The 14330-nt window shown below is 41.2% G+C and overlaps 1 protein-coding gene across 1 annotated transcript in view; it reads left to right on the forward strand.

Annotated features, from left to right (window-relative positions):
* The first annotated feature begins 7845 nt into the window (after positions 1-7845).
* LOC143410615 (A disintegrin and metalloproteinase with thrombospondin motifs 5-like) overlaps positions 7846-14330 on the forward strand; it is a 37156-nt gene continuing 30671 nt past the window's right edge. The window contains 3 exon segments of the mRNA XM_077110641.1: positions 7846-7849; positions 8059-8245; positions 8247-8847. Coding sequence (XP_076966756.1) covers positions 7846-7849; positions 8059-8245; positions 8247-8847 — 792 coding nt within the window.

Below are 14330 nucleotides of genomic sequence, written 5' to 3' on the forward strand. Positions count from 1 at the left end.
CAGTCTAGTAGCTTGCTCTAACTACTAAGAGCCACAGTGATCAGTACTCTTCCATACTGTAGGGTCAGGCACAGATGAAGCAGGTGAGCCAAGTATCTCTTAAGAGTTCTCATTGGAGGAGGATTTGCTTAAGTTCCAGGATTTCACAGGCATTGCAATATTTCATAAGATAAATCAGACAGAATAATGGAAATATGGAAATAAAATTAAATATCAGTTTTGATTAATCATAAAAGTGACAATTCTGCAATTAGTATATCAGCCTAAATAAGAGATGTTGACAATTCTGATACAGACCAACATGGATCTGCATAGGTGAGTGACAGAAGAGAATAGAAACTTCAATAATAGAGTAAGTTAATTACTTGGCATTGTAATTTTTAGGAATAATGTCAGATAAATTTGCTAACATCAGACCAATAAACATAGACTATCTTAGCTCAATATATTTTATTGAGTATTCTTTGGTGAATTCTTTGAATCAAAAGTATTTAAATTGTCTACCATATGCAAGGTACTAGACTAAGGGAAACATAACATGGCAAGCAAAAATGGGGTGTTAATCCAGATTCTTTCTGGTTTAGGTGACAGCACCCCTAATTATAGTGGCATAAACAAAAGGAAATATTTTGTTGATATGGCTGGATTCGATGATTCTAATGATTTACTGCTCAATATTTTATCCTACTTTTTCTCTGTCTTCACCCACTCTCACTTTTGGTTGGCTTCTTTCTGAGTCTCTTTCTCTTTGGTGACATCTCTAGGATAAAAGCGTAATCAGCAGGACTAAAGTAGATTCTTTTTGCTCTTCCTTCTTGACTCCCAGCTGCTCTATATTCCCCAGCTTCCTGCCCACAGTCTTATATCTGGGTGGGGCCATATGGCTTTAACTGCCATATGGACTATATTTCATATGCTGCTTCCAAGTATGCTGCTTCCAAGAAAAAGCAAATAAGGAAGGATGTGCCTTTACTTCCTTTCTCTTTTCTTTCTTATGTTAGTATTATTAGGGGCAACAGGTTAAGAATGGGACATGATTGCAGGATAGAATAAGGTTGGTTCCCAAATAACTGCACAGAGCAGCACTGTACCAGCCATCAACCCATAATGGACTATGCCACGAGCAAAGAATGCACTCTGTGTGAAGCCATTGAGAATTTAAGAGTGTTTGTTACAGCATTCAGCTTTCCTTTTAAATGTGTAGTCCTTAGATTCCCTGATGACAAGGTGGGGGGGTGCATTTAGCTAATGGTTTGAGCAAGTGTTCCAAGCAAGACTGCAATGGGCAGAGTTCTTTGCAGAACCAGCTGCTCTGGCCAGGTGTAAGGAGCACTCTTGGTTGCCAAGTTTGATGTCCAGTGTCCAGATCTATGGGGAAAAAATAGCTTTGTTCAAACACACGGACAGAATTTCCCTGAACAAATATATTTTTATATTAGAAAAACAATGGTAAAGAAAGGTGATAAGTAAATATCAGTAAACACCCACATACATAATTTTTTAAAAATAATTTATCTGTGTTTTGCTTACTTAACATGTCAATTCATGCCTCTCATTTACCAGATACTGAGCTGAGAACTGGAGATAGAGTGGAAAGAAGACCTTCAGGGATCCTGTTTTGATAGAGCATGCATTCTGATGAAGAAAACAGACACAGAGAGGGAGAGGGGATCCACTGAGAAATGGAAAGAATCTGGAAAGAAGGATGGGGAGGCCAAAACCGATTCTGAGATATTGAGTTATTTTTATGCAAAAAAAGTTTGTTGTCCGGTAGGACAATTCTATCAACAATCTAAAGCTAAAACTAGATTTAGGGGAAAAATATCATAGTCTCCAGATATAATTTTGCATTTTCCAGAGGGTGAACTGACTGGGCTGGAAGCTTTTAGCAGAGACTCTAATGAGTTAGCTTGTCCTTTAATCATATTTTTTAGGTTATTTATGGATTCCCTGAATATTTAACAGATTTAGTAGTGAAGTACAAATGAGAGGCTTTCTTTATATCATACTGAAAGTTTTCTTCTGTCAATACCTCCATCACACTTAGGTTCAACATACAACATTTTTCTTATTTAATTTTCTAAAAGAAAGTCATTGAGTAAACTAATGGATAAAATAATTACCTATTTAAATAATGCTTGCTGTCAGACAAGTGTGAGTCTGAGCTGCAGAAAAAAAAAACAGGTTAGAAATTGTATAGTTAATTGTAAATATGTCTTTAGTAATTTACAGTTAATTCCATAAAGTCACAAGTCAGAAGAATTCTTTTAGGTTCAACAGTCACTGAAATGTTTGAACTCAAACTGACATGGGCCATTAAGGGTCTGGTGACCTTCGTGGTCAAATCTGGTAGGGACTGCCTTTAGAGGATAGTTTTGAACATGGGCCACAGTCTCACACAACACAGCACCACAGTCGTATCCTTTCCTACTCACCTCCATCTAGAAAGAATGTGATGACCCCGTTTGGCACCAACAGAGACAGGAAAGGATTTTTTGATGAACTGATGCAGGGTTCTACGATGAGAAGGAAAGGAACAAAAGCTGGCTCTGGAAAGAGCTACACAGGATTCCATGAGCAAAGATGAGTTTTCTGAACTGTAAATCAATAAAGCCTGTTTCCGCTTCTCATTTGAAGCCTCAAGCTCATCTGTTCCAATTTTCAAAGGGCAGCAATGACAGTTTTGGGTCTCTGTGGGGCTTCAGCTGGAGTGAAAGGGATGCTACCAACAGGTACAGGTCCTGCCAACTGGGTGGTGGTTGGGGGCAGGATGGGTGGTGGACCCCTATAAGGGAGTCCCTTCCTAGGACTCAGATCAAACTTTCCTTCAGTCAGTAAATCAGGGCATCACTTTCTGTTACCAAAATGATAAACAGTTGGGAAGCCAGGATGTGGAAGAAATGGCATCTCTTAGGCAAAAAGAACGTGAATCAAAACTGCAATGTCTTTGCCTGAATTGTAACCTAGATAACTGCTTTTCCACCTGCCAGTACCCTACTAGGAAAGGTGTGTTAGAGAGGTATGTGATATCCATTGACAGTTATGAGTAAATGAGGCTCTACCTGCCATCTAAGCACCTTGCAGAACCCTCCACATCGTGGGGAGGGGGAAACACATTGATCAGGCAGCTGGTATCTCCATTTCCTTATATTCAGCTTTGTTTCACACATTAGCTCCATATCAGAATAAAGCAAGTGCATTAAAATGGAAATATTGAGTAATTTCAACGAAGACTGTGATATTTCCGAAGCTTGAACAAAGTGATATTAAGACACAAACTTAGCCTAAAAAAGGTGTGATTGTAGGACTCAGGAACAACAAATATTACTACAATTATAATCACAACTACAACTACTACTCATTAAGTTATTTGAAATCTGTGCTTGAAATTTGCCATCATGAAGGAAAAATAAAAAACCTCAAATGTTTCAAATTACTCTTGTGTGGGAATTCCCAATTTTCCATGTGTTTCCAGTAAGATTTGATTTCAAGATAATTTCTGGAAAATATAGAAAAAAAAGAATTTGGGTAACTCATAAAAGCAAGTTATATGTGCATAATTGTGTGAGAAAAGCTAAAACAACATTTCACAACTGGTCAGCATAAAAAATGACTTGTCGGTTTTACTTTACAGATAACACCTGTATGTTTTAAATAATACATATGCACATTATTCATTTGAAGACTTTTTATAGTATAAAGTTTCTGTGTATAGGAAATATAATGATCTAGCTTTTATAAGAATTTATTTTTATGATATTAAATAAAACTGATTCCAAAGCATATATTATCCATCACGATAGATAGATAGTCAAAATTTGTCCTATTCAGATAGCAGAGAAAATGATTTTGAATTTTATCAGGCATGCAGGAAACTTCTTTGTGTTGGGGGGAACCTTGACACTGCAGATCTCAAGAAAGTTTTCTTTGCAAGGGAGAGGGAACAATTGGTCTAATCCCTTTTTCTGGTGTCTAAGCTTTGATCAAAACTTCATATTCATACATCAATGCAGCCTAGAGGGAACCCTAAGTTAGGGTGGGTGCTTGGGCATGACTATACATGCTAATATGTGTTGTGTGTGCTAATGTGTATGAGATTGTGTGTGTGCACTGCTGCATTAAGATGAATGTTCTGCCACTGTGGAGTAAAGGAAGGTTTGGGAAAAGGAGGGAAGGATTGTAGAGGAGCAGTTTCACCCTCTAAAATCTTGGGACCAAGTGGTAAATATACTCCTTCCCCTGCACCAAAATGTAACCTTTGGTTTTGAAGCAAAGTATTCTGAGAACTAGAATTTGCAAAGCGAAGAGACACAATGGGGAAAGTTTCACCTAGAGTCTTCAAAGCTTGCATAAATGGCCAGGAGCAATAGTGAAGTCTTTCCACTTCATGCTAACCATGCATCCTGCTACCAAGGGAGAGGACCCCAAGAGGACTCTCAGTGCAGTAAGGCATGGGTAGGAGTTTTGATGTAAGAAAGGAAAACAGAGTTGGGAATTGTGATTCTTCTGCAGGGGAGGTAAGGTGCAGGTGTTTGGCTGGCAGGGAATATTTTACTGTCAGATATTTCCTCACTCTTACCATTAAAACCATAGTTTGAGGTAGGGATGAGGAAATGACACTTTAGCAAATTGAAATTTGAGAAAATACCACATTCAAGAACATAGAAATCCTATGAAGCGATACTGGAAATACAGAGCTCAGAGCTCCTGCAGGTGGTTGTTGTTGTTGTTGCATCGTATCCCCTCTATATTTGTGTTTTCCTGTTTGGATACCAAGAATCTGTTGATCCATTTGGCTCCATCTCTAAACTGTGATTGCCTTACAACAATCATTTTGGCTTATTCGTCTTCACAAGACCCTGGAAAGCCTCACAAAGCCCCTTGCCCCTTGTTATACTGGATAGTTTTTAAAAGGTGGGATAGATTAAGCAACAAACTAGAGTTAGAGGATTTAATCTTCCTAAAATTTGGCTACAGATTAGTCGCTTTGACCTCTAGGTCTCAGTTTCTTCCTGGTAAATGAAAGTTGCCTTAGAGGATCTCTATGATGATTTCCAACTTAATATCATGATGGAATAGAAAGCCTTTTTTCCTTTTAGTAAATGTAAAAGTTATGTATCAGTTGAATTTGTGATTATATCTATATATGCAGTGAAGATTTCTCCTTAAATATGCACAAATAAAGCTGTTATTTAGGATAAGATAATGAAGTAGAAATCAGCCCACCTAAACATGATCGCCAGTATATTGTCTTCCTATGATTAAACACTTCAACTACTTTCATCCAGTGCAGATTACGTCCTTAAACTAACATTATTTTTCTAGAACATAGATGCTCATTCTAATCCACTAAAGTAATTTTTTCACATATCACCAAATGAACTTTCTAAAGTGTTAAAGTAACTTATATAGGGGGGAAAAAACTTACTTCCAAGAAGAATTGTTCTGTATGAGTAGGAATTTATTCATTCTATTCAAAAGCTCTGTTAGTTTTTTTCCTTGTGATATGTGGTTCTAATAAATATTCAGCACTTGATATTGATATTTGGAATTTTGTTTCTAAGTGTTCTTCAATGTACTCATAAATGACTGGATAATCTATCTGAATATAAATGTCATTTTTTAAAAAATTAAGGCATAAAATTTGTGTGAGAAGCTCAGCACCTTCAAAAGAGACAAGCTTTAATAAGAAGAAAATTCAGTTGGAATTTCCTTAAATTCTAAATAACAAATATTTTGTGGATGAAAAGAATTATAATTAATACATTTGAACCACTGTCATCTTGAAATACCTATCAAAATGATCCACTGAGATTAACAATGATGAAATGAATCGAGGTTGCTTTATAAATGGTGTTTAATGCCAAATGCTGGATTATTTCACTAAAACTGGATAAGAAAATTAAATTTGCTATTTGTAGGCACAATGTACTGATCACTGGAGTAAAAGTCCTGAGCTTAGTGCTGAAGGCAATTGGTGGAAAATTGGAGATTGCTGGAACCTAGATTCTCTTCCTTTATATTCTGACTTATCAGCCTGGTAGTATGGGCCTTGGACAACTGACCACTGAGAGACTGAGGGGGTTGGAAATCCACAGGCCTTCAATAAGAGCAACTTCCTTGCAGGTTCTGATGAATTTCAGAATCCATCAGCAGCTACTGAATATTCCTGGGACTTGGAAGTTCACTTAATTTATGAGTGAGGATCAGATGTCAGGACACATTTTATTTGCCTCCCAGATGATTACAGATGGTGTTCCAGTCGGAGGGAACATCATTACTGGACATTTCCAGAAGTCCTCCAGAGGTTTATTGGTACTTTGAGGATAAACCTCCAGCTAGTCCTGGACTTTCATGGTTCCCTCCCTAAGAAGCGATCATCAGCTTGGGGGCCACTGAGGTATCTCAGCTACCCTTGTCACCATCAGAGTTTAAAAAAATGCAAATGTGCTAATTATACCAGATTCATTTTTTACTGATGTGGTCATGGATTAGTCTGAAGAACATTGGTAGGGGAGGTGCTCCTGCTGCTACAGTAGGTCTTCTAGTCATTATGTCAGAAAGCCCTAGGACTTTCCTTCTACCTTTTTAGAATTGATAATTAGAGGAAACAAAGAGGACAGAGAAAAAGACCAACGGTGTGTAAATGCCACGTGCATACTAATAAGCACCAATCCCCCTTCTCTACAAAGTATTCTTTTTTCTCCTAAAAGGAATTTCTGAAAAGACTAGTAGTCTAAGGCCTATGACAATGAGTGTTTATTTTCTGTGATTGAACATATGGACATTTATCATTTTAATTATCTTTTAAGCAGGAATAAAAAGAGAAAGTGAGAATACAAAATTTACAAATCTTGGTGGTGGGGGGGAGGGGATTGAGCAGAATTCATTTCAGTAGCTACCTATTTCCCTCCTTGCCTTTCTAAAGCAACAGCGTTCCAGTGGCTGGGATTAAGTGACAGATTATGGGCACTGACTAGAGGCGCGCTGGAGAAAGCGGAGAGCCCATCCTTCGCACACAAAGCCGCGGAGTTCCCATGCTGCAGGCAGCCCTGCCCTAGGGCACCGTCGCGCTCCAAGCTCAGGGACCGGCCAGGAAGCGCTGGCGATTGCTCTCGGCAACCCTGACGCGCTGCTGGTGGCTGGGAGAAGTTAGTCATCCCGCGGCCGAACCGAGCTAGCGTCGGGAGCTCGAATAGGCTAGGGAATGAGGAGGCAGGAAACCCAGTACCCCCGGACCGCTGGAAGGAAGCGAAGGAGAGCGGGGACGGGCGGTCGCTTGGGAAGCTGAGAGCCCTGGCTGGTGGATGGTGAGGTACCGTCTGCAAAGCCTGAGCGCACTGGCCTGCAAAGGGGAAAAATTGCGGCAGAAACTTCCTACCCAAAGCAAGAAAGGCAAGCGAGAAAGGCAGGGAGAGACTTGAAGTGTCTCAATAACTTTAAAAACACCCCAAAACATCCCTCCAGAAGATGAGGTAAGCCGAGGCTAACCCACCCCTCTTGGTTGTGAAATACCAGAGTCCAGGAGAAATCTTCGGCTGCCCGCATAGACCAAGTAGCCCACCTTTCCGCCGCCGGAGTAGAGTTGGTCCATGTTCTGCACAAGCCCGCTGCTCCTGCGCTGCAGCTCCAGGGGGTATGGATGGCCGAGAGGCTCCTCCCCCTGCCGCTCGCGGGACTGGGCTGCCGCTGCAGCAACCGGAGACTGCTGGGCTTTGTCCTGGGCAGGTGCCTCAGCCCGGCTGGCCGCAGCCAGGGACAGGCGGAATGCGCACAGCAGCAGGGACGCCCACCCGAGCAGCATAGTGGGCTGCCCGCGGGGAGGGGCTGCGCGACGGGGACATTATGGGTATTTGTTATTCGCCAGGGAAGTTACCCGGGCGGGGGGATGGGGACACACACACACACTTGCTTTCAAGGTTGAGTCAAGTGTCAGAGGGAGGGGGACCAGAAGCAGCGACAGCCTGTCCAGGCCGCGGTGCCAGCGTGCTAACTTTTCTTTGTTGGTTTTCTTTATTTGGGAAGAAAAACATAAAATTTACTTGGTCTCATTTAAAGTCACAGCGACTCTGGGTCGGGATGGTTGGGTGGGCACTTCTGGCTTCATGCCCACAGGTGTCGGGCTAAGCGCACCTCGGCGCCACCGGAGCCACTGCTTTTACAGGGGCACCGTGGACGGAAGTCCTCGCTCCCTGGCTGTTTTTGACCTGTGTGGGGGTCTTGACGGCTTCTTCCGGGTCAAGCACGCGCTACACCTTAAAGCCTCTACTGCGGGGGCCATGGCCTGAGGGAGAAACCGGGCGAGTGTACGGGGATGGGTCAGCACGGGTCCTGCACGTCTACACCCTTGAAGGTTTCAGCTTCGAAGCCCTGCCACCACGCGCCAGCTGTGAGACCCCCACGTCCCTGCCGGGAGTCCACCAGCGCCTCCAGCTTCATAGTAGTCCAGACCCACATACTGCGCTGGCCTCGAAGCTCAGGGACCAGTCCGCTCTTTTGCCTGTGGGGGACCCAGGACCTCAGACCCGGTGGCGGCGTAGGCGCCGCTCCATCTCCCGGGCCAGCCAGGTGGAGCTGCTCCTGCTGGCGGATGCGTCTATGGCGCGGATGTATGGCCGGGGCCTGCAGCATTACCTGCTGACCCTGGCCTCAATTGCCAACAGACTGTACAGCCATGCTAGCATCGAGAACCACATCCGCCTGGTCGTGGTGAAGGTGGTGGTGCTGGGAGACAAGGACAAGAGCTTGGAAGTGAGCAAGAACTTTTGCAAATGGCAGCACCAGCACGACCAGCTGGAAGATGACCACGAGGAGCACTATGATGCGGCCATCCTGTTCACCAGGGAGGTAGGTCCAGCTGGGGTGAGTGCACCCGGCGCTGAGATAAGGAGGTAGGTGGAAGGGACAGTCTTGCTGATGGCTTTGTTCTCCTACAAACCATCTGCCACTGCGGACTTGCTTAACTGCATCTTGCAGAAAACCCAGGCTGCGAGCTATGCTCCTGTGTTCAGATTAGCCTCCGCAGCAATTCTTGCCTAGTGACTAGACCTGCTTAGGCAATCAATAATGCTCTGTGTCATCCAGTCTGAGATATGTTAATACAGGGCCACAAACATGGTAAAGAGAACTAGAATGTTTGAGAAACTGTACATAGATAAATGGGAAAGGGGGAAAGCAAGATTTCTTTTGGAATCATCAATCTTTTGCTTTCCAGTGAAAGCAAACAAATAACTTTGTCTAACCTAATGGAAAGGGCTTGTTAGTTCATCCAGATAGTTCATCTGATGCTATTCCTTTGCAAATTTCCCTTCCTAGTTGAGCTCCTTCTGCAACATAAGCGAAGGAAAGATTTTCCTAAGGACCCCCTTTCCAATCTGGCTTCCTAATGGAGTCCTTGCAGGTCTATCTTACTGTCTTAGTTCCTGGGAAGGAAAGAATGTGGGAGGGCCAAGAGGACACAGAAGCCCAATCAGCTGACAGGACAAACTTGTGAGGTTGCTTAACAAGTTCTTTGCTTAGTAGACCAGTAAATCACAAGCACAGTCCTGGCCAACTCAGTGGCCAAGGAAGGGTCACATCCAATTTGCAGGTTTGGGTATTGGAAGAATGTTTCTGAAGCTCCAGTGCAAAAGATCTAGGCAAAGAGTCAAGGCCTGGGGAAAGAGTATTTTCCCAGGATTTCACCCATTTTAAGGATGACTTTACAGGAAAGAAATGGATCTTTATAAGCCCAGAGGCTGTAGGAGGAACACAATATCTGTTTACATTGTTTTAGACCACCACCTTGGAATGACATTAACAGAAAGTCTGGATTGGATTGGGGTCTGGGTTGCTCACAGTTTTGAGCCTCAGTTTTCACAGTTCTGTTTTGATTGGCAGCTTTCTGGATTCTCAAATAACTGGTAATAATCGACCTTTAAAGTTCATTCTTGAAGTGTTTGAGACTCACCCAGAATAAATGAAGAATTACAAACTTTGAAGTATTATCTAAAATCACTAAATCGAATAAACAAAGGATAAGAAATTAAATGATGCAGGAGGCTTCAGAATCATGCCTTCACTACCCGATTCTTCTATTTTTACTATTTGGAGTGGTACATGTGGTTCATGGGTGGACATAATGTAAACCACATGTAAACAAAGACACTGAAGGGCAGCACTTTAGAGAGAACCAGGCAGAGCATCCGTGTGGTGCACAATGGAAAATCTTCCTCCTCATTAAGTGATATTCTGGAATCCATCCTTTAATTCCTGTGCACAACATTGGTCTTTGAAATGATAGAACATTAATTTTTTAGCCGGCCCTATGAAGTTCTCCTGTAAAACTATCCCTTTCTCATTTAGTTTCCAAGTCCCCCTCCCACCCTTTTTTTTTTCATAAGTAACTTTCCATGTCTGGGTTTCCTTGCTTTGCTACATCACAAGAGACTGCCAAGCAGGAAGCTTGGCTAGTTTATGGAAGGAGGCTCCCTAAAGAAATAGGAAAAAAAATCTTTTGTAGGCATACTGCTCTGAAGAGTAGATTATTTTAATAATTCATCTTTACTACTAATGTATATTCTAGAATTCTAATATAAGTCAAAATTGATAGAAGGCTCATCCCTCTGACCCATAATTTTCTTAATGTTTCCCAGGGGAAAAACAAACAAACTAGGCAGTGATTGTATATGATGTCTATCTTGCTTTTTCTGGATTTGTTTTTTTGCTTGGATAGTTAATTCTGTGAAACTTATCCAAACCTTTTAAATGGATGAAAGCAAGGAAGAAATAAATTGACTAGCTATCTTAATTTTAATAAGTACTGTAATAACATACTGTTTTTAAACTGCTTCACACATGAGAAGTATTTGACATGGGTCCTCCCTTGCCTCCTTTCGAGGCAGAAGCATACTTTAAGGAAAAAAAATCTCACTGAGTTTCCAGTTGGCCTTCTAGCCTACACATTGGAATTCACAAAAAACAGTAGTTTGAAAAGTCAAGTTACAACAAGGTATTATGAATATATGCAGCTAATTTTAAAAGAGTATTATTAGATGGCTGAGACAAGTATTTCAAGACCTCTATGCATTATTCACTTGTGAATATTCCAAATGTAGAGTTGATTTTTGCCTCATTCTTCAGACAGTAAAAAAACAGAAGAGGCTGGAAGAGAGATGATCTTGCTTAATCTATCTCATGGAAATAAGATATCTTAAGGCCTTAAGAAAATCTTTCTCCCCTATTTCTATTTCAATGAGAAATACACAGAGTTGGCTGCCGGCTTCTACTTTTACAACTCTGTTTTGAATGTAAGAAGTGTGTTGCTTAGCAGCCAGACGCCAAGCCATCAAATCCGTGTTTTGATGGGCACTGAGTCCAGCTCAAATTTTGTCTCCAGATGTCTTCTTCTAATTTATTTGCTTTTCAGGCATGAAGCAAATGTGTGAGGATATGTTTTCCACTGTATTTACTAGCCGAGGCCACCTTGAACGAACGTTGTATCTGGAAGTCAGCAGAATAGTGTCCATAATTTATCTATCAAACTAATACATTTGCTGTTATATCTATACTCCAGCATTTCAGTACTGCTATAATTAGAGAAACTTAGCACCCGCCAATTTTCTGGCACAGAAGCCATTTTCATTGTGGAATGGCACTTATGCTGGATTTCACATTACTTCTGCAGTGGAACAGTTGAAATCCAACCTCCCCAGTCTTTATTTTTGCAAGAATCTTTTCTTGTTCCTAACTTCCTCAAAGTAATTTATTTAAATTAAAGTCTCAAACCCATTTTGTAGACAATCCACTCTTTTCTAGAAACAAAAGTCTCTCCAATTGATGACAAAATTGGCGGTTGTTTAAAATCCAACTGACGCTTGTGTACCACCAGTGAAACCTCTACCCTGCCATGATTGAAAATATGGGATTGAAACTAAACCAGCTAAGAGACGTGCCATATAAAAAGTTCATTCACTGTCATTAATTATCAGTGTGCACTTTAATACGCTATTGTCTCCCGGCTCAAAACTATCTTCTCCTATTCTGCTTTAGCTTAGGATGCTGGAACTGGAGTTTAGACACATTTCTCCTTTACCACTTCTCAGGTTCTGACAATAGGGGGTGCTAAAGAGAGATCAGAATCTTGAAAGAGTGAGAGGGATGTTTTTTCTCTTATTGTCCTGCTGATAGACCATCTGACTCAGTGTCTTATTTGAATTCAAGTCCATTTAAAGAAAATAAAGGAGTCCTTATCAACAAATCATAGCTTATAGTCAATCTTAACTAATAAAAGGCTAAATAACCCTGAAATCGGCAGACTAGTAGCAGATTAAGCAGCTTTAATTAGTATTATTAATTTATGACAAATATTGTGAAAAGTCTAAAATCTATTAGAGACAAGATCTCACAACACACAGGAGATATTGCCTTTCTGTGTTTCTTACTTTGGCATGAGCCTGTGTGTACTTTCCACATGTAACACACTCACTAGGCAGTGTGGTAGATGCAGGATGGAAAACACCTGGTCCCTGCCTCCTGGGCTTATCACTAGCTGATAGGATATACAGGCATGTGCATAAATTGGTCCAGTGTTAGGAAAACTGATAAATGCAGTACGAAGCTAAATGCAAAGTCTATGAGAGAAAAAGTGAGAGCACTGTGAATTCTGCCTGTGGGTTTTTATGCAGGTCTTATTGTACATGTAGAATTGAATTCATTTTCAAAAAATGGATAAACTTGACTTAGATTCAACCACTGTGATCAAGCCCTTTATAGGTACTACCAAGGGGTGTAAGCCACATGATCATTAATCTTACAGCATTCTATAACCACTGTGTCATTCTTTTAGTTTGACAGATAAAGGATACTCATGTATAGAGAAACAGATAATCTTAGAGCAACAGCTGACAAATGGCAGAGAAAGAAGATAGTGCTCTCTAAACTAAAAATATTATCACTAATTTATTCAAACATTCAATATGTTCCTTCTAGGCAGGGATTCTGAGATTTAAAAAGTGACCACTTTCTTTAGAATCTATTTCAGGAAACAGTGAAGTGGATAATCATGGTGGAGCATGATGACTTTTATCATAGATGTGGTTGTAGGGCATCGGGGAAATGTTGCCGACCACATTTCAGTTCAGGTTTGAAGAAAAGGTAGGCATTAGCCAGGCTCATAAGGAGGAGTTAGGCATTGGGAACACAGTGGACCTTCATGTTCCATGGCTTAGAAGCATGGTGATAATTCTGCAAAATTCAGGGAGTTATCTGTGATGGGATACAGGATGTGAGGGTGGAAAGGACAACTTGGAGAAGATAGTAAGAACCAGATGACAGATACAGAAGAAATTGTATACTGTGTAATTTCAGTTTGCTTGGGCTACTATAACAAGATGCCAAAGGATGGGGGGCTTGAACAACAGAAATATATTCTCTCAGTTTCAGAAGCTAGAAGGTTTAAGACCAAAGTTCTAAGTTCTAGCCAGTTTGTTTTTGGGCGAGGCCTCTTTTCCTGACATGTGCTCAGAAGATATTTCCTCTTTGAGTGCTCTAGGTGCACAGGAGAGTTTGAGAAAGACTGAGCTCTGGTGTCACTTAAAGACACCAATCCTACCTGATCAGGGACCTACCCTTATGACCTCATTTAACCCAATCTACCTTCTTATGGGTCCTATCTCCTGATACAGTAGGGTTAGGATTTAGGAATTCAATTTAGGAATTTAGGGGGACACAATTCACTCCATAGCACCCTGGCAAGCGGTATATATTATAAACTAAATGCAGTGATAACCAATGAAAAGAATATTTGTGGGAAAACAGCAATGATCTGAGATATGTTCTAGAGTGAGCCCTCTAGCCTAAGTAGCAGGACTGGATTCACAGGAAGCTAGGCTGTTTCAGTCATCTAAACTGAAGGAGCTCATGATGGTCTGAACTAAAATAATGACATTTGGAATTGAGGAGCACAGGTTCAGTTAAGAAATGTTAAGGAGTTAGATGTGGATAAATGACTCTTTTCTAGCAGCAAGAATATTTTGGTCTAAGGTTTGTGGATCAAAATATTCATGAGATATGCAGGAAATTGTGGACAGGACTGAGCAAGAAGGGTCACTGGAGACAAACAGGAGGGTTGGGTTGCATTGTTCAGGGGTTTGAATGACAAGCCAAGTTCAGTGTGGAAGAGTGGAGGACTCTCGTTAGATTTGTGCTCTAAGAAGGAAACCCATCACAGTGTAGAATTAGGAAAGTTACTTAGACTCAGGGCCAGTTAAAAGTCTCAGGTTATAGTCTGAGCAGGAAGGAATAATGGGAAGAGTAAGAAATAGAGGGCAGCTGCAGTGACTGCCAGTAGA

Source organism: Callospermophilus lateralis, chromosome 11, assembly GCF_048772815.1.
Source record: "Callospermophilus lateralis isolate mCalLat2 chromosome 11, mCalLat2.hap1, whole genome shotgun sequence".
Taxonomy (NCBI): Eukaryota; Metazoa; Chordata; class Mammalia; order Rodentia; family Sciuridae; genus Callospermophilus; species Callospermophilus lateralis.